This window comes from Dinoponera quadriceps, unplaced genomic scaffold, assembly GCF_001313825.1.
Source record: "Dinoponera quadriceps isolate SergipeBrazil2010 unplaced genomic scaffold, ASM131382v1 scaffold10866, whole genome shotgun sequence".
NCBI classification, from domain to species: domain Eukaryota; kingdom Metazoa; phylum Arthropoda; class Insecta; order Hymenoptera; family Formicidae; genus Dinoponera; species Dinoponera quadriceps.
This window is the reverse complement of record NW_014564648.1, coordinates 80734-100282: the sequence shown is the minus strand read 5'-3', so window position 1 is coordinate 100282 and position 19549 is coordinate 80734. Positions and strand designations below refer to the sequence as shown.

General features: G+C 43.7%; 3 protein-coding genes across 6 annotated transcripts in view; 2 read left to right on the top strand and 1 right to left on the bottom strand.

The window, feature by feature from the left end:
* Positions 1 to 3547, top strand: LOC106751299 (methyl farnesoate epoxidase-like). Its single transcript, XM_014632170.1, has 8 exons — positions 1 to 85; positions 447 to 744; positions 978 to 1166; positions 1265 to 1445; positions 1563 to 1680; positions 2046 to 2226; positions 2316 to 2575; positions 2663 to 3547. Exons 1-8 carry the CDS (start codon positions 1 to 3, stop codon positions 2842 to 2844), a joined length of 1494 nt encoding a protein of 497 aa, XP_014487656.1. The 3' UTR covers positions 2845 to 3547.
* A 95-nt stretch (positions 3548 to 3642) lies between these two features.
* The window catches only part of LOC106751298 (guanine nucleotide exchange factor for Rab-3A-like), a 34837-nt gene continuing 18930 nt past the window's right edge, over positions 3643 to 19549 (bottom strand). For 3 of the 4 annotated variants that reach the window (XM_014632169.1, XM_014632167.1, XM_014632165.1), the window contains exons 2-9: positions 9967 to 10508; positions 8772 to 9069; positions 8438 to 8686; positions 7866 to 8104; positions 7232 to 7615; positions 6609 to 6711; positions 6455 to 6521; positions 3643 to 5886 (exon numbers count right to left, since the gene is read on the bottom strand). In XM_014632169.1, coding sequence (XP_014487655.1) covers positions 5807 to 5886; positions 6455 to 6521; positions 6609 to 6711; positions 7232 to 7615; positions 7866 to 8104; positions 8438 to 8686; positions 8772 to 9069; positions 9967 to 10310 — 1764 coding nt within the window. In that variant the 5' untranslated portion in view covers positions 10311 to 10508 and the 3' untranslated portion in view covers positions 3643 to 5806. Of the gene's footprint in view, positions 5887 to 6454; positions 6522 to 6608; positions 6712 to 7231; positions 7616 to 7865; positions 8105 to 8437; positions 8687 to 8771; positions 9070 to 9966; positions 10509 to 18098; positions 18195 to 19549 lie in introns of those variants that run through there. The other variant, XM_014632168.1, reaches the window with a different exon arrangement.
* LOC106751295 (phosphoinositide 3-kinase adapter protein 1) overlaps positions 14574 to 19549 on the top strand; it is a 75128-nt gene continuing 70152 nt past the window's right edge. The window contains exon 1 of the mRNA XM_014632156.1: positions 14574 to 15934. The gene's annotated coding sequence lies outside the window, so the exon portion shown is untranslated. The remainder of the gene's footprint in view (positions 15935 to 19549) is intronic.

Genomic DNA, 19549 nt, shown 5'->3' with positions numbered 1-19549 from the left:
ATGTGGTTTACGATCATTTGTCTGGCGATAATATTCACGATAAAGATTCTGCACAGCTGGCGGCGACCATCGAGATTTCCTCCAGGTAAAACGGAAAATGAACCAAACGATAGGAAAATAAACAATTAAAATAAATATGAACGTGTTTTATCTATATTCGATAATTGTATCAAATAAGTACAAATACAGATTTTTAAATAAACTTCCTTGTTAAAATTAGATTCTCAGAATTTCAAATTCAAACTCAAGATATAGATTAATTAGAGTCTGGATACTATTAGCAAAAAATATAAGTAAAAGTGTATAAAATACAATGAAAAAGAACTTGTTGCGACCTCTCATTCAAAATATCAGAGCAATTTAACATGAAAGAAATTTAAATTCGACTATGCTCCTCCCATATGGGAATATGTGAAATAATTATAAAAATAATGATAAATGTCGAGGACCGCGCGGCCTGCCGATCATTGGAAACATATTCGACCTGAAACGTCTAGTGGACGAGACGAAGTTCCATTCTCACGCTTGGTGTCGTCTGGCCGATATGTACGGACCAATCGTCGGTTTGAAGCTCGGTATGGCCGAACCTCTGATTATCGTTTCCGACAGAAGTGCTATAGTCGAGATGTTGAATCGAGCCGAGTTCGACGGCAGATCTAATGGATTTTTGTACCGACACCGGACCGGAGGTGTCCGAAGGGGTGTGATATTCACCGATGGCGATGTTTGGCGTGAACAAAGAAGGTATTCCTTCCTTAAACGGAGACATTTCGCAAAAATTTGAGAAATATCGTAAATTACGAAGCAAACTTGCGTTGTCCTATATTCTTTAAATGAATACTAATATTGACTCCATCTTGGCAACGTGGATCTACATCGCCATTTTCTTATCTCAGATAAAAATATTTAAGCTGTTTGATATTAGAAATATTTTCAAACATCTCAAATTCTCTTTATCTAATCTCTATGTTATTCAGATTCACTCTGAGGACGTTGAAACAATTCGGATTCGGGAAAATCACGATGGAAGACATAATATTGAACGACGCGGTTGCCTTAGTGAACAAGGTGGAATCGATGGCTGCGTCGGGCCCCATTACGAACTTGCACAATATTACGTCCATAGCCGTACTGAATAGTTTATGGACATTAGTCGCTGGCTCGAGGTATGTTGCAATATTGGGAAATACACGCAACTATAGCGACAGAGTAATCGTAGCTGACAACATCGGCGACGTTGACGACATTGCGACGATGCTCGCAGATTCGAGCTGGAGAATCCGAAATTAACGAAGATCCTGTCGGTATTGGACGACGTCGTGAGAAATAGCAACGTCACCGGCGGCATATTGACTCAGTTCCCACTTTTAAGGTACATCATGCCAGAAACGACAGGATTTACCATCCTGAATCAAAGGACGACACGGACATGGCAATTCTTCAAGGTAAAGTCGCGTATCTTTCTCGGCTATGTAATTTCCGCTGTGTGTATATGTATAAGTGTATGTATGTGTGTGTGTATGTGTGTGTGTGTGTGTGTGTGTAGATATATTTTATTTCAGAGCGAGGTAACTAGGCACAAGCAAACTAGAATGCACGGCGAGTTCAGAGACTTTATCGATGTTTACCTGATGGAAATGAAAGCCGAGCAGTCAAAGCCGACTGTATCGTATTTCGATGGTACGGACCCTTTACGATAATTGAATAAGCGAGAATTAAAATGCGATGCCATGCGATAGAACACGGCTGAATCGAAGCGTTTGTTGAATTTCTCTCTCGCATCGCCGCGAATTTCTTCAAAGAATGGAGCGAAGAAATGCGGCAATTAAATTGCGGAAAAGCAAAGCGTGAATACCGGAAATAATAATGAATGAAAAAGAATGAAAATAACAATGATAAATAAAAGATACGGAGGATGTTATTCACGAGCGATTTGCTCGGGCGACTCTACAAATAAACGCCGTATGAGTGCGCGCGCGTATTAACTTTTTCAGCTAGCCGCGAAGCCGCCGCGCGAATAATCACTGAGAATATTCTCGTTCCAGAGGAACAATTAATTAGCATTGTGAAAGACCTCTTCGTCGCCGGCGTAGAGACGACCAACAACACAATTGGCTTCATAATAACGTATCTCGCAGTGAAACAGGACGTGCAAAAAAGAGTGCATGAGGAAATCGAGAGAGTGCTGGGCAAAGAGACTCTACCTCGCATAGAGCACAAAAATCGGTACACGAAACCTTATGAGATTAAGAGATATATCCATTTCTTTTTTATCGATCAGACACAGATTACACAATCGCAAAATGTTTCTGCAGTCTGCCGTACTTGAACGCGACGATAGCGGAGGTGTCGAGACTGGCGAATGTCGGTCCTACTTCGATCCCTCATCGAGCGCTGGCGAACACGACTTTATTGGGCTACGAGATAAAGAAAAATTACATCCTGTTGGCAAATTTTAAAAGCGTCCATATGGACAAGAAACATTGGGGCGATCCGGAGGAGTTCCGGCCTGAGAGATTTATCAACAACGAGGGCGAGTATGTCGAGGATCCTTGGTTAATGACGTTCAGCTTGGGTAGGTACAACGAGAAAAGATTTCTGCGTATAAATTTATTCTATAATTTATAAGACACTGAGGATCATAATATCAGTAATTTGACAGGTCGTAGAAAGTGCTTAGGCGAAACTCTGGCGAGGAACAGCGTATTTCTGTTCATCGCGTGTCTGCTGCAGAAGTTTCGGTTCATGTTACCCCCAGGACATCTAGATCCCATTTTAGATGGCATCAACGGCTTCACAACCGCGCCACCCGAAATAAACGTGATCGCTATTAAACATACGTAAATTTCTTGGCACGTTAACGTATTTGATGAATATAAAGATGAATATAAAGAATATCAATTTTATATAAGGGAAATAAGGGTTGATCGTGACGCACTTAATATATAACGTAAAGAATATGTATCATTCAATATAAGAATATACAACTTTATATCAAATACTGTTATTTCAATGTTGAACAACGAAATATTGCCATATCTAATAAATACGCGACCACCAGGAATTACCTTGTAAGTACAAATAATATCAAAACACATATAATAATTTAAACTATGACAAGAACTCGGTTAGAGAATTTGAAATAGAGGATTTTTCCACTTTTAACTGAAAGAGTATCATAGAAAAACCAGTCGATGGTAAAGCTAAAAATACGCGATAAATATACGATAGAATAAAAATAACAACATTCAACAACCTCGAAACAGCAAGTTGCACACAACTCCGTATACATTCGCTGTGCCAGAAGTTAACGGACCACCAAATATACTCGCTTAATATATCCGACTGAATCTGAAATTACTTACTACTTTTTAAAACATCCCATGCGTCGTGCAATTGCATCTGCGCAAGTTACGCTCATAAAAGTTCCTGAAAGCATAATTTCCGTTGCTTTTTTAACTAATTGCCAGATACCAAAAAATTCCCTGGCTGCTACATCCAAGGATTTCACACGAATCCTTGAATTATATAAAAGGAACAGAGCAGACTCAGTTTATTATGCACACAAATGTTCTATGACAATAAAATTAATAATACGATATAATTATTCGTGACCAATAAGTATAATAATTAATCGCTGTATTTGTACAATGGCGATAACCTTTATTTCGTTTTCTTTAAATACAAGTTCCTGTCTCAAGAGTAATATTAGAAGATTCTATTTACACTTGATGTACAATCAACACATTGTCTATTCACAAGAAATGCTTACAGAAAGTCTTCTTTTCACGTCCCACGATCTCCGAGGGGACGTTCTTCGGTTTTTATCGTTGACCACAAAAATTGCACGCTTCAGCGTCACTAATAATGCGAACCAATCATTTTAATCTGTAAATCGCTTTCCTACGCTTTCACGTCAAGCGTCAACAAATAATGGAAGACAACGGATTCAAGATTTTCATACAAAGATCGTACCAGCATAAAAGAAAATCGCCGCCCTTCGTGGCGCCGAAATAATCATTCATCCCCCGGAAGCGTTCCGCGGAGACTCACTTGTCTCGAAAGAATCGATTGGCGAATCGTAATTCAGGATTTGCCGAGAGAGTTGGCAGTACTCTTTCGCAATAAACAAAATATATATATTCTCGTATGTACAACTGTAAAATACACGACTGACATGAGCGTCAATTTTAACTGACGTATTAACGCAATTTCCTCGTGCAAGGATATCGTCAACATGCCAGAATAATATATGTTTCTATATATATATCTAGAGCTCAAACAAATATGTCCGGATATAACCGGACGTGACAGATGTATAGAATGATCGTATAACACGACAGTAGTTTCGAATCTATTTACACTATCAGAAATTTTGAGATTCGTATGGTCCACACAGACATGACTCTTCCCTAAGAGCGATAATATCTATGGTATATGTAGTCATGATCTAACGAGAAGTTTCGACTATGTCTAAATGACAGTTTTACGATCTCGAGAGATTCGGTACAAACACATTCGAAGCTCATGAGACTCGCACAATTGTCGATCGATTTTCATCGGAAGCCATTGATCACAATACAATTAACGTAAAGCTTGTACAACAAATTGTGATAAATGTACACGAAACGAAAAGGGGGACAACAAGGACAGGACGATAAGTTAGTACAACCATCGAATATAATCCACGAGAGTGAGGATTCAGAATACAAATAATTTGCGAACGCTCAATCCTTCTGTGTTAGTACCAAACTCCATTAAGAGAGATAAGGTGTGATTTCGTACACATTACAATATAATCATTAAACATTAGCTATGTCATGAGAATAAACGTCAACGTTTAGAGCTTAACCGGTTCGTAAATTTAACAGCGAGTTCAACGACGTCCGAGTTAGACCTCCGGTCGAATCTCGAGAAAAACACATTCGCAATATCTCAAAAATCTCTTCTATTATTTACATTTGTCATGTAGAAGAATCGTATCGATAATATCTGATCTGTATCGTATTTGCAGCCTCATGATCGGCTAGATCGTCGTCTTAATCTGTTCGTGAATCATTTGTTCGCGAACCTAAAAAATCTATCGTGCACAATAAGAAATTGTGTTGCAAAGGATCCACTTAAATTTTTCTGTCACTTTAACAAAGTGAATATGTTAAGAAGTAATACGTTAACAAAATGAATATATTAATTTAATATACTTGTCTACCTCTTTTAACAGATCCTCTACGTGAAAGTAACGCAAAAATTTAAATAAATCATTTGTGACATAAAATCTTTTACTGTATGAAGTATATCGATCCTTCGAGAGAATTCACGCGCGGTAAGAATAACGTTCCGCCGGGACTTATTTACCGAATATAAATTTCCCTCGCGCGAGAAAATAAAAATAACAGATAATTAATTCGTTACCTCGGCTGCAAAACACTGGTAATCGTAGAGGGAAATTCCAGGCATTAAATTATGCACATTTTACAGTCGCGAATAACAAAGCGGTTCCTCCGACAAACGGCGCGCAAATCTCTTGGAAGCATCGTTATCAGGACTACCTTGCAGAATTAGAAGAAAGAGATAGAGAAAGAGAGAGAAAGAGAGATAGAGAGAGAGAGATAAAGAGATTCTAGATAATCCCGGAAGTTATAATTTTATTGCACCTTCACTGCGTAAAGGCCGAGAAAACGAGATTGTCGCTGAATTATGTCGACTTTCTGCGCAATCCACAGACCGATTCTATCCCTATGCAGTGGGTTCCTTGCTTGAATCGCGCCGTGATTCGAGACTAGATGACATCCCGCCTACGCGAACCTCAGGACGACAATGCCAGGCCCAAGCGCGCGAAGACCATTTCCTTCCTCAGCCGCGTAATCTCCCAGTAAATGTCATGAACTGCAACGGCAAGATTTAAATGGAAATCGTTATTTCTGCACGAACACTGTTGAACTGTATTCCTAAGGTTACCGCAACGGGCCATATTTATTATCACGTTCGATCCGTGATATTGAGAAATAAAAGACTCGTATAACCAGTCGTTAAGTCGTTGTTTGAAAATCAACGTCAAATGTTTGAAAGTTCAAATGTCGTTGCTTTTAACAGATCGAAGAGACATTTATTTTCAACCAGTCATTTCTCTAAAAATAACAAACAGGCAATGAAAAACGTATTGATTGCCAGGTCGTTTCTCATCGCGTGATATCGCGTCCTATTTATAAATGTAGTTTAATATTGCAATTCATAATTTATTCTAGACGTTATATAATTATATGTATATATATATATATATATAAACAAAAATGTTAAAAATTTAATTAAAAACTGATTTTTCTTTCTTGCAAGTATATTTAAAATATAATAGATACTCAAGGGTTGATATTTCTCTTATAATCGATTATTTGGACGGCGAATATTTTTCAACATCACCGTCACACCCTATCTCATGCATTTTTTTTTAACTCACCTGAGCTTTTGACAAGGCCGCGCTCGACATATCTCAGGTAATTCAAAAAATCGCACACCGCTATAATCTGCAATAAGACATGCGGTTTCTCACACAACGGGATTCATCGCAAGATAAGTCTGATGTAAGTTCAACTGATTATCAGCCTACTCACTCGATTGCGACAGATCTGCGAGATGCAGTACCACTGATTCTCCTGATCGCCAAGTCGCATACGATAATGGCATTGCCGCGGTGCCTCCAGCAGCGCGCATTTCCTGAAAGCGCAATATCATCGTTATCTCACAGGATACATTCACGCAGGAAAACATATATTGCGTTCAAATAAATGTTACTTGTTATAAGTATTATATAAATTCATATATCTGCAAATATAAATTTCCTCATAAGTATCAAGTTTATTCCAAATATATTCTGCATCTTAGTAAGTTTAGTACCTTAATTAAGAATATTAAATTAGAACCAATTTTGGTTTCTGCTCATTCGAGTTAACCGAGAACTTAACTTTCCTTCGACGAAGTAGATAATATTCTTGAAAAGAGAGAGGATAAATTCTTCTTTCGAGTACACGATAATGAGCTTTTCTCAAATTTGTAGTGAGTGTTTGAAGACTATTATCAAGAAAATGTTCTTCGTTGGCCGTAACTATTACTTGAAAGAAGGAAAGTAAAGCGAGTAATCGCTTTTCTTAGCAGTAGAATGATATTCTTCTCTGTGTAGCGCGTAATCAGCCTCAAGATGAATATTCATAATGCAACGTCGCTAACGAGCACGTACTTCGGGAAAGCGAGTTTCGTCTTGTCGCTGACCGCCTCGATGAAGATGATACCGTCCAAGACGGCTTGCCTGACTTTGGCGCCCAATTCTTTGTTAGGGAAATCCAGGCAGAGGTCGATGTCCTCTCTAAATACCCTCGCGACGAAGAGATCGCTCTTGTCGACGCATGGATTCGCCTTCCACCTGAGAAACTCCGTGTGCACCCTCGGATCGACCTCCAGGCCGAAATCCTTGCACTCTCGCTCTCTCTCCTTCTCGCGATCCCGCTTCCAATCCCTCTCGAGCACCTCTCTGTCCGTCGGTAAAGGCGGTCTTTGTTCTTTCACCGGCGAATCAGGCGGTGAATTCTCCCGGCCGTACTTCAGATTGAAGTGCGACGGCGATCTGCATCGGAATTGCAAATCGGCCTTAAGCGCGTGTCGCTAATTTGCATTGTGCCTCGTGGCACTAAATAAAGATACGCTTCGAATAAATAATGATCGTGCTAATAAATGATAATCAAGCTATTCGGAGCTGAGTCCGCTATTGATCTTTCAACAATCTCACCGCCTCGACAATTATTGATACTGTTCTGTGATTAATAATCAGTCACTCGTGACTTATTTGACGAAAATCGACGAAATTCGATCGGTACCTGCGGTGTTTCTTCGTGAAAAGCCCCTGCTGGCTCTCCTCGCCGTTCCCGGCGCGGCCCTTCGTGTCGATCTGAGGATGCAGATGAGGATTCGGCCGCGACGGAGTGGACGTGAGCACCAGAGTCTTCAGAGCGGCCACTTCGGCCGCGAGCACCTCCGATTTCATGCGACTCTCCTCCAGGAGACGCTCCGCCGTCGCCTGGCGTACGTTAGCCTCTCGAACCATGTTGTGCGCCTCCTAAAAGCACATCATGCCATACATGATAACCCTTAATCTCCTCCCTACTTTCCGTGGGTTATTATATATTTCTGGTTTATGTTATTTATATCATGTGCAATCTATTTGATTGAATAAAAATGTCAACCCTGAAATATACAATCGAGGTTCACTAAAACACGAGTCAGAAATAAATAATAAAGAAGAATTTATGTTTTTAAATAAAAGCGTGTGAAAGCAGAGCGCTCGGCTTTTCTTGGTTAACCTTGATTGTATACTCTATTTATATTATAAACATTATTTATATCCTATTTATATTATTATTTATCCTTGAGGAGATAGGAAGGAACTAACTTGGAAGAGACTGGCAGTGAGTTCCTCGAGCTCGGCCTCTACGTCCTGTCTGATGCGCGACAATCTAGCCACCTCCTCGTCCTTCAGTTTCAACTCCTCGTGGGCCCTCTTGAGCTCCTCCTGCAGCTTCGCCACGGCGTGCTCCTTCACCTCGGCCACTGCCCTGCCCCACTGCAGGGTGGTGGGCGACGGTGGACTGTTGATCTTCTTAGGGACGCACAGCAGCTCCTGCTTCGGCAACGCCTCCGGCTGAAAGTAATTTCCGCAAACATTTTCCTCGCGGACTCACGGAGCGCGATCGGCAGGCCCGGGGATTTCGAGGATGACGCGTTACCTGTGTATCCTTGGACAGAGAAGATCTCCTCGAGGACTCGCGGGAATTGTCCTTCTTCGCCGAGCTTGTATCGACATTCTCGTCTTTCGCTTTATCCGCCGAAACAGCTTCGCTCAACCGGAGATCCAGGGGTCTCGTGCGCTGAGCCTGTGACTTTAAAACTTCTGGCTCAGGAGATTTCAGCTTGTCGCAAGACTTCGCCGGCTTCTTCTCGTCCGACAGGCTTCGATGTCTCGATAGAACACCATGCAGCTTCTCGTTGTACGTGAACAGTGGAGTGGTTTTGCTCGAATTGGAACTGAAGCGTGCAAACCGTCGGGATAATCAATAATCTTTACAGCAACAACGACCAACAATTAAATTAACAACGTCCAACACTAAATCGCGTACATCGGCCGAAAATTCAAATACATAACACACTTGTAATTTTCGTGCACGTGTCGATTTTGATCTTTGCTCTCAAATTAATGCGTGACGAACTGCCTCTAGAAGCTTCAAAAAGATGATTACGAGGCTCTGGCAATTCAAATCAAACAAGAAAAAAATTGTTTAAAAGAAGAAAAAAGAAGCTCTGCAATTCAAATCAAACAAGAAAAATAAGAAAAAGAAGAATATAAAATAATTTACGTGTATTTAATTTGACTTCCAAGTTAGTGCCGTGCTCTTCGTGGATTCTTTTCCCATGTCTCAGTTGTTGTTCATGAAGATGTGAACCTGAAATGTTCACGAAACACCGGAAACAAATCCGTAAAGGTCGCGGAACTAACCCGGAAACCACAAATTAAGTATCCATACCGCGGAAGCCTAAAAAAAATACAATAACCAAAACAATATTATAAAAGACTTTGAATTGTTTATTAACTCTAAAAATGAAGATTTTTTTAAAAAAGGCATTTACGACTTGCCCAATCGTTGGCAGAAAGTCGTAGATGCCAATGGAAATTATTTCGATTAAAAATAATAAACAATGTGAAAAATAGCGCTTTTTGATTTTTATTTCTATTCAACGCCCGTTTCATAGTTTCCAATCTAATATTTATGTAATAATATACTATGCACGCAGATACAGGTTGTCTGTGGAAGTTCCCACGCAACACGCACGTCTCAAAGGCGTCGTTATTGTCTCAAAGACGGTCTTATTATCTTTATGACGTTTAGGATGCCTTAATGTTCTCTGGGTTCCATCTGGACGCACCTGTCACCCAGGAACTTGTTGTCGTCCTCATCAAACAGACTAGTCGGCTCCTCGTCTTCGTCCTCGCGCTTAGTGGCGTACCCGAAGAGATCCGTGGCCGCCCTCGCGAGGTCGGACTTGAGAATGGGATGAGGTGGATGCAGACTGGCGCCGATCGAGCAGTCGGCCTCGTCTGTGTAGAGCTCATCTTCATCTGTGGTGTACTCCTCGTCGCCCGTCGTGCCGGTGCTTCCGGCTCTCCTGTGCTTGGTGGTGAGCGGTCGGTAGGCGTACTCGTTCGAGCCGGAAACCGATTCGTTGGACTCCATTGACTCCGGCTGCTGCTGCTCCTGTACTTCCTTCATGATACACTTCTCGTCACGTGAGGCCGGACGCAGCCTCCGAGCTTGATGGAATTATCGACGTCCGCGCATTGACTTACTCCGCGGGTGACAGATGGCTGGATCGGAGTCGCGCGCTTGAATGAAAACGTCTTCACACCTTTCCTCTCGCCACGGAAGTGCGGTAATGAGATGAGCGTCGACGACAGTCGCAAGTGAATTCTGGGTGGGAAATAATCAAGCGCCTTCGTTATTCAACATCGAACGATTGGAAAGTCCGATATTACGATAAATAATTACAAGAAAACGACTGGAGAATAATTATGAGCTCCTTGACTAAAATGAAATTATAAGAACGAGAGGACAATAAGAAGAGGGAGGAAGAGAGAAATTGCCGATGTCAAGTGCATATATTCAATTTCCATGTACACTATTAAAAGATGTCGGAACGCTTCGACCGTTATATTGCCTACGAATGAATGTTAAAGTCAATACGGTATAAAATAACAAGAATAAAGCGATTTTTTTTTTGTAGCAAGTTTTCGGCAGTAATTTTTCGATAACTAAAAAAGCTTTTGACAAGTATTTTCTATCCAATCTCCGGGGTTTAAAACGTATACGTAAAAATATATAAGGACAGCTTTTTTTCTCGATATAATTTATTTTCAGGAATATTGACGCGAATATCAACACAAATATACGCGCGATCGCGTTACCGGTATTTGCGAAGATCCGCGGAAACCTGCCTCGCGCGAAGCCTCATACGAAAAATCCTCGCTTTATAAATAACCCCGCGAATCTCTCGTATACATTGCGAATTCGCGTGGGCAGCGAACACGCGTGCAGCGCGCACGTGCCCACCGTTACTCATTACATAAGCAAACTTCGGCAAATTTAAGCCTATTAACGACCACGACCACGCCGAATAAACCTGTTATTCGCCACGGCCATTACACGATCATGTTAAATTATACACCGCGAGGATTCACATCATAACGGTTGAATTAATTTTATCCAAAGGAGGAAAAAATTGAAAAAAAAAACAAAAGAGAGCGCACGTGTTTGTCCAATACAATTACTTTGAGCATACCTATTAACAGTCAAACGCAGTATTCCATATTATAATAAATATAATATTATTGGATAAAATATTAATGATAATTTTATAATTATTAATTTATAATTTTACTATTACGTTTCCAGCGGCTAATTCCCTGTTATATTTATGCCCTCGCTGGAAATACTTCTGACATTAATCCGAGACTTCTGGGAAATAAACAGACTGGTACTTTAATTAAAAACATTTGCGAAATAATTGCATCACTTAATGGGATAAAGCAAATCAGTAAATGCGGTATATCGCGCCTGAAAGCACGAAACAAAGAGAGAGAGAAAGAGAGAGAGAGAGAGAGAGAGAAAGATACGCATCGGAATTCTCCTTCAACTGACTTATTCCCCCTGCGACATCACCACGTCTAACTGTTAACTAACTAATGTCCACGTTCGTGGGATGCAATTTAACGTAATGAAAAGGAATGAACGCTATCGTGCGACACGCACGTCTTTACGTCATTGTGCCAGATCGCGTACCGCACGTTGATACGCGTTTAAAGGAACGTTCGTTGTACAACAGTGCCGGCGCGACTTCTCGATAGATGTCAAATCGAGAGCAATTAGGGACTCCCCCTGGTCGCCGCCTCTGTTCACGCGCGCGTTACAGCTCCGTCGATAGAATTCCTCGGTGAAGTTGAGCCGTCGAGCCCGAGGAACACGGCATAATAATTCCGTCGGCGAAATGATCAAATGCAAATCCGACGCGTCGTTATGCATTACACCGCGCCACGTTACATCGAATGAATCAAAGACTAGTTGTAATATCTCGGCCATCTTCTCCGAATCCGCTTTTAATAACGCATGCAACTACGCCTATATTGCCGTTACACACCTCCTTCCAATAATGCAGGAATACATATACGCGCGATCTTCCGCTTTAATTTCGCGGAACGACGCTAATTGGCATGAAAAGTATGCGGAAGCGCATACTGCAAATCGTTTCTGCATACGACGCCAGTGAGTCCCCGCGACCGTTGCCAAAAGTCTGTAATTTTACACGAGCACGCATCAATTTGAAGTTTACTAGAAACACAGAAGGGCGAGATCGTTGATACGAATAAGTTTTATATGGGAGAATAAATGTGTTTGTGTGACAGTGTAAACGCATTTAAAGGAATCGATGAATGCTAGTTAATTAATTAATAATTTGCGTTTTAATTAATATTAACAACTGAGATACAGGCTTTATTCGTGAAAGGTAGATTCTTCGTTTGAAAATCAGCGAGTGCGTTTGCACTATGAAACACATTTACCTTTCCATATCAAATTTATTCGCAGACAACGACCGCGCTCGGCTCTTATAAGCCTTTCTATGTTTCTAGTGATTATACATCTCAAGAGCACGATACATTTAATTTGTAATTTAAAATTCGTTCAAAATTGCGAAACCCGGCGAGGCCGCAGCGGTGTTTTTCTGCTTCTTACTTGCCTCGCCTTTATTCGTTATTAAAACCAGAATACTGCGTCTTAATACTTGCTTGCTTTTCAATTTTTTTCCTTGGGTAGTTGCAAATTATATTCAAATAACTATGTATATTAATCGTCTCAGGCACCAAACAACCAAGTATTATGTATTATTGCTGTATATTCCAAGAAGCCTCCAGGGTTAAATATATACTCTTCTCTCTCTCTCCCTATCTATCTATGTATCTGCCTACCAATCTACCTATCTTTGCAGATTCATCGTGAAATACCCAACAACGTTATCTTCGCCGTCTCTCTCGGGCTCGTTTCTCTTTGGAGGAATTCGCGCGAGACCTAGTCAGTCGCTCGTAATTTTCGCGACCCGGCACGGTCGGACAATACTAACGACTCCGTTCGATCCGCGGAACACATCGCGTGGATTGTTTCCTCGTATTCTCACGAACGCGAGACCGTGAACAATGTAACAGCCGGTGAAACGTACGAAGATGATTTCCTTGGTGGATATAAAGGGGGACGCGCGGGAATTGCGTCACGGTTAAATCGTGATCGCGAGAAGGTGGTACAGCCGGGCACATGCTTATGCGAGCAACACCTCTCGCCGATGTACCGTCGCGGAGCAGAACCGCGCGGTAAACAGCACGCAAATCGCAACCGAGAAATTTCGGCGTCGGATCGAGATATTTCGGAAACGCGCGGGAGAATTGCGCGCGCGACGGGCAACGGGATCGCATGGAATCAATTTTGACCGAGTTCAAACTCATACAGCACACAGAGGGGTGTCCTAAAGACGCCCAAAGGGATCTTCAAGGGATATCCTAAAGCGTCCGGAGGATTTTCCCAGGATGTCCTTCGGATAAAATATGCTCTGTGAGAAGTCTTTTTCCATGATAAGTGCTGATCCAGAGTTGCCACTTCCCCGGTTTTCGCCCGGAGTCTCCGGACACGAAAAGGAAAATCTCCCGATCTCCGGTCAAAAGACAAAATCTCCGTGCCAGCGCGGCAAAACGTGTGACCGATAAATCATGAATTCAGAGCGAAGCATATTATTGAAAAACGGCATAAATGGCACTAAATATATTTTTCAAGTAAAGAAGCAACTGTAGAAACTTTGTTAGAACATGAATAGCGGATACATTTCGTTACAGTGATGATTGAAAGACCTTTCGTCCAGTTCGTCGATCTCCGGCCGGGCGGACAAACTGAGCTGGCAGTTGGTGTTGACGCGAACAAAGCAATTTTTCTTGTAAATAAGAAAAAAATTTATTTAAATTAATATAATTTATACAGAGTATAAATTTATATTTTATATAAATAGAAATATGCCGACGAAAGTGAAATTCTGACGGGCGAATCGTGACGCGTGCGTTCTACCTGTCGCAAGAGACAATATTAAACCTTTTCTTTCGCGATGTTTTTCGTAAGCCTCGCGAATCGACCAAGCGGAGCGCCGAACGAATAAACGGCCGAAAGCCGTTACGTCGCTCGGTCCGAAATAGCTCAAACACTCCGACGAAGAATTTAAACCAACGAACTTCGGCTACCTCGAGATCTCTCAAGCGTAGTGATCGTCGCGAGGAACGACCTCGCGCGGTGACGAATCTCCCGCTAAGAAAATATCGATCGGGGGAATCTCACGGGAAACGCGAGAAACAGTGCTGCACACCCCGTCGATTCTGGAATATCCCATGTTCCACTTATGATCATCCAGCGCTCCTGACGGGCCCCGACGTGCTCGACGCGCGGGAACGCAGGTGCGCGCGAATCGATATCGGTTTCGCGCGCTTCATTACCCGGCTCATAATCCCGCACTCGATTACCAATTAGCAGAGGTGATCCGAGATCAGGAGGCGCGATTAACGAGATGATACGTTCCCCGTGAAAAAAATACCGCCGGATAGATCCGCGATAAAGCCGCCGAGGCGTACGGCCCTGGCCTTGCGGCTCTCTCACGCCTCGTGTGTGCCAGTTATGCCCCGTACACACCGGGGCCTGAATCGCCGGCCTCTCGATGGTGTGAGTGCGTATATACCTGTTACTCATTTACACACACGCGAGGCACACGTACGCACGGGGAGCCGCGTGCGACCGTGTACCAGTCGCAGACACGCTCCGTGAACTGCGTGCCACGATGGTAAAAGATAGGACCTACACCTATCCATGTTTGCTTTCGTTCGACCGCCGAATATGAACGCAAGCAAGGCCTCGTCTCTCTCTCTCCCTCTCTCTTCGCATGAAATCATCATCCTTTTCGAGAGATGTTGTTGCAAAATGTCAAGCGAAAGTTGAAAAGATCATCGGATAACCGACGTGCGAATCTCGATGCTGCGTCCGCAAGGATGAACCCCGGAAGACGACCTCCGCGCTCGTTTGTGACGAAACGAACCGAAAATCGGAGCGAAACCCGATCGCCGCCGCGTGTGCGTAACGCGCAGCCACGTCGGCTGGAATCCTTGAAAAGCACGGAAACAGTGAGTCAGGGGATTTTCGAATAAAACTCGCGTGGGCGTCGAAGAAGAGTTCTCAGTCAGCGCGCACTCATCTTCTCTGGCTCTCATCGCGGCCATAATTCGTTTTCCCTGTGACGCGCGACTTAGTTACGCGGACGAATTTTCGTCCCCGCGGTCCGGTTTCATCACAGCGACGACGAAATAATGCTTTATTCATCGCGTAAATCTCCTATTCACACGCGCGCGCGCTGAATAAATATGTCCGCTCGCTCGCTCTCTTTTCCCCCTGTTTCTTTTTTTTTGGTTTCGCCGACCGAACAATGAGCGAAAGACGAGAAAAGGAGAGACACACTTACTCATGAATAAGTTACAGTGCGTTCGATAAAACGCCTAGCGCGAAACACAGAGACCGTAATTTAAATATATGATAATCTATTGACGTGGGGGGGAAGGCTTCGAATCCACTCCACTTCCCGTCAACCGCTCTCGAACCGGCCGAGCGCGGTGTTCGGCGAAGATTCACAGTTCGGGATTCGCGCGAGTTCGCCGCTGCTAATTGCGCGCTGAGATCGCGGAGTTTCGTCCGTAATAGCGGTGTGTTAATAGTACATCTACTTCGAGAACTAGACCAAGCGACGTAGACTTCGCATGACCCAGATGCATGTAAGTAGAGGAGCGTAATTTAATTTCCCGCCGCTGTTAGTGTAACTGCGCGCCTGGCCGCAGAGTTAAGTAGTGTACCAACGTAGCACCGACATATAGTGACGTAATATAATAATGATTCCGAGTTATCTGCTAAGGTCGTGTCGTGACACCCGGGGATCTTCTTCGCAGAAATATGTCAGCCGTCGTATCTGAACAGCGACTTCAAATTTCCTCGTAGAGAGAAGGGAGGGAATTATTTCGCAGGGAACCCGGCTCGACGCGTTTTCGTCTTTCTTTTCTTCCCCCTTCTCTTTCTCTATCTTTCTTTTTTTTAATAGCAATTCACGGGCGTCTGCGATCAAACAACTGCGATAACAACCTCCTCGCTCGGCCCAAGGCTGCCGCCGCGGCGTTGAAGCGAGCGCAAGCGGCCGGAAAATTCTCAAGCCGAAATATGAATCGGAGCGTGTCGCTTTACACGCGGCTGCATTATTTGACACCTCGTTGACAGCTACGAATTGTGTTCTCTTTCGCAGGGAATAATTACTGCGCACTGATTGAGACCGACGTGTGTCTGATATATATGTGACTCTCGCACGGATGTAAGGTAGATAGAATAGAATAGGGTTTCAATTTTACTATACTCTAAGATAAATCCTGTAAGAGCGACAATTGAGGTTAATACATGATACAGACAGTCGTCATAACGAGAAAAATAGAAATGTATGATTTAAAGAGAGAGAGAGAGAGAGAGAGAAAATAAAAGAAAAATACATGTTTACATAAACTAAAGATAGATGACATACAGTAATGTGTCGCAAAACGATAATGACGATAATAAACTATACATATCTATAGATAATAGCGTTTATTTTCGCTTTATGCTTTGCACTTTAAGGCCGATACTCGCAGCCAGATCTTATATTTAAGACCGTCTTAAATTCCTATTCAGATGTTCTACGACTTATTTCACCGACTACGAAACATCTGAAGATGAACTTAAGACAGTCTTAAACATAAGATCCGACTATGAATATTGGTCTAAGAGCATTTAACAAAAACGAATAAAAGAAAAGTAAAAAAAAAATATATATATATACAGAAAAAATATTAGGCATATCGGAAATTACAAAATATAGCTAAAACCAGTGCTTTTTCTCTCCTTCCTTTTTCTCTCGACGGAAGGGAGAGAAAAAGAGAAAGAAGTAGACATACTACTTCGTTCATTTTTCGAGTTAACGAGAGGCTGCGGCGGAAATTTACATTTCCCAGCGATATTTGCCGATGACGCATGCACACGCGCGTGCGAACACTGTCATTTCACTTTTTCGATGTTTCTGCGATACGCTCGAGTCAGCGCGTCGTTGCGTCACGAGGTTGTTAACAACCGCGTTCTCATACTGTACCAGCGCGACGTATTATTTTTGTGCCGGCTACTGCGTGTCACGTGCGGTACGGAAGCTGGTAACACCGGCGCCGTTGTTCGGCCTTATCCATTGCGGAATTGACACACCGCGTCATGAATGATAGAGACAATGGCGCGCGGGTTAATCCGGCGGTGCGCATTTCGCACCCCCGCTTCTGCGGCCGACTAACAATATCGTATTATCGCGTAATTCATACCGAGCGCCGAGCGTGCGTGCGCTCTCGCGGCCGGGAAAGATGACGCGAGATAATTCAGCGGAAGCGAGAATAACAGGAACGACTACGTGCGAGGACTAAAATTTCCGGCCTCTTTTCCTCCCCTCCTATCCCCCTTTTCCATCCACGTGAGTCCACGGGAGCAAAGATTTATTTTCCATCATGGTGCAGATGCGAGGGAAGGTGCGTTGCGTTCCACGGTGAAAATAAATTCGCGAGAACGATTACGACCTACGAGGTAAAGGGAGGATCTCGATTCGCCGGGCGAATTCGAGGAGATGGAGCAACGAGGAGACGATGTTCCACCTAGGAACACGACAAATTAATGTGCAAAGGCCACGGCGATACGACCGGAGCCGTGTGCAGCCTCGGCGGGAGCGAACGAGGGGAAACGCGCGTATGAAAAGAAATACAGCAGTCGTTTCCCACGTATATCAAGACCGGTGCGCCGCATCCGCTATTAAATCAACGTTTACAATGCGCCGCGAGACTGGCGAGACGTCGCGAAGGTTGTAACGTTTCACCTGAATACATGAGTTACCTCTCTCTCTCTCTCTCTCTTCTTCTCTCTATCTCTGTCTTCGAATTATACCAGCTCCCGCCCTCTCGCCTCGATAGCGATAAGTTAATCAGAGTTCTGGAATTGAAAGTTCACCTCCGTAGCCGCGGGGCTAATCGGAGACTGTTCCGATCCGCCGACATTTGCAAATTCAGCCGGATTTCTGTCTCGCTTCGTCCGATAATGTATTTCTGGCTACATTCTATAATAAGAAAGGCACACATCCCGCGTAATTCCCAGCTGTCGCCGTATATTTGACCGATCGATCGGTTATTTACGCCGAAACGGTCGTTGTTTCGGCCTGCCGCGCAACAACCCACCCCCGGGCAATTATTCGGCGATTACAATGTTTACGGACGAGGGTTAGGGCGACAGGGACGATGGTGATAAATAATCGGAAGTGCGTTTGACTAGGCGGTTCGACGGGTCGCGCGTGGTTCTTCGCTCGATAATCGTACGGAGTGGCACCTGACCGACGCGCAATGCGACCTCAAAACAGTTCAATCAGCCCCCTCAGGAGGTCGAACGAGCGAGGGAGTCGATGAATGGAAGGGGAGGGCCAATAAATCGTGCGTATCCAACGCGGATTAAAAATGCCCGACGGCGAGGAGCGCGTTAAACCATCCAACGAACCAACCAACTAACCAACCGACCGACCGACCCACCTATGAACGTTCGTGCTGCGGCCGCTCGTCCCTCGACACTTTCTAAATATTCCAACGCGACTTCTGGCAACGAAAACGAACCGCTGCATACTTCAGCGGTTCGACGCGTCGCAATTTCAATCCGCGAATACGGAACGCAAATGGAGACCCGTCGTTCCTAGGAAAAATCGCCCGGGTAATTCTGTATGATGGGCGATCTATCAATCTCTCTCGGCGCACCCCCTCCGGAACCCCGGAGTGAATTGCTATCGAGCGTCGAAGGTCGGCTCTTCCGGACGAGCTCGCTATTTTTGTGCGCGCACGATGCACGGGGACGATAGCGCCGCAATTTATTTGCGAGCGAGATACGCCCGGTTCTATCTTGAAAAGGGAAAAAGAATAACAGCGTTAAAAATATATACTCGCGATACCGGCGCTTCGCGCGTTAATCGCAACGCCGCCCGGCCAGTAGGTATCAAAATTTATCGCCGCTGCGGCGGCATAAGGAGGATTTATTGGCAGCGTCTCGCTCTCGTGTGTCACGTCGCGTTGTTCTAAATTCAATTCGCCACGCCAAGTCGGGCGGGGCGGGTGGGTCGGAGGGTGTCTGGTAATTTAAACTCAGTGGAAGATTTCGTTCTCCTATCCGCGCGAGATTTCTTTCGCGTCATGCTGACAAGCAGACGAAGTCGGAAAAACATTTCGCCTCGTCGCGCAAGATATGACAGGCTCGCACAGAAGGAGAGCTCTCACGGTGATTACGATACGAAGAAGAAACTTCAAGCACGT

Coding starts and splice junctions, on each gene's coding strand:
- LOC106751299 (XM_014632170.1), top strand. CDS start 1: ATGTGGTTTACGATCATTTGTCTGGCGATAATATTCACGATAAAGATT. Junction 1,681..2,045: donor GACTGTATCGTATTTCGATG/GTACGGACCCTT, acceptor TTCTCGTTCCAG/AGGAACAATTAATTAGCATT. Junction 2,227..2,315: donor CGCATAGAGCACAAAAATCG/GTACACGAAACC, acceptor ATGTTTCTGCAG/TCTGCCGTACTTGAACGCGA.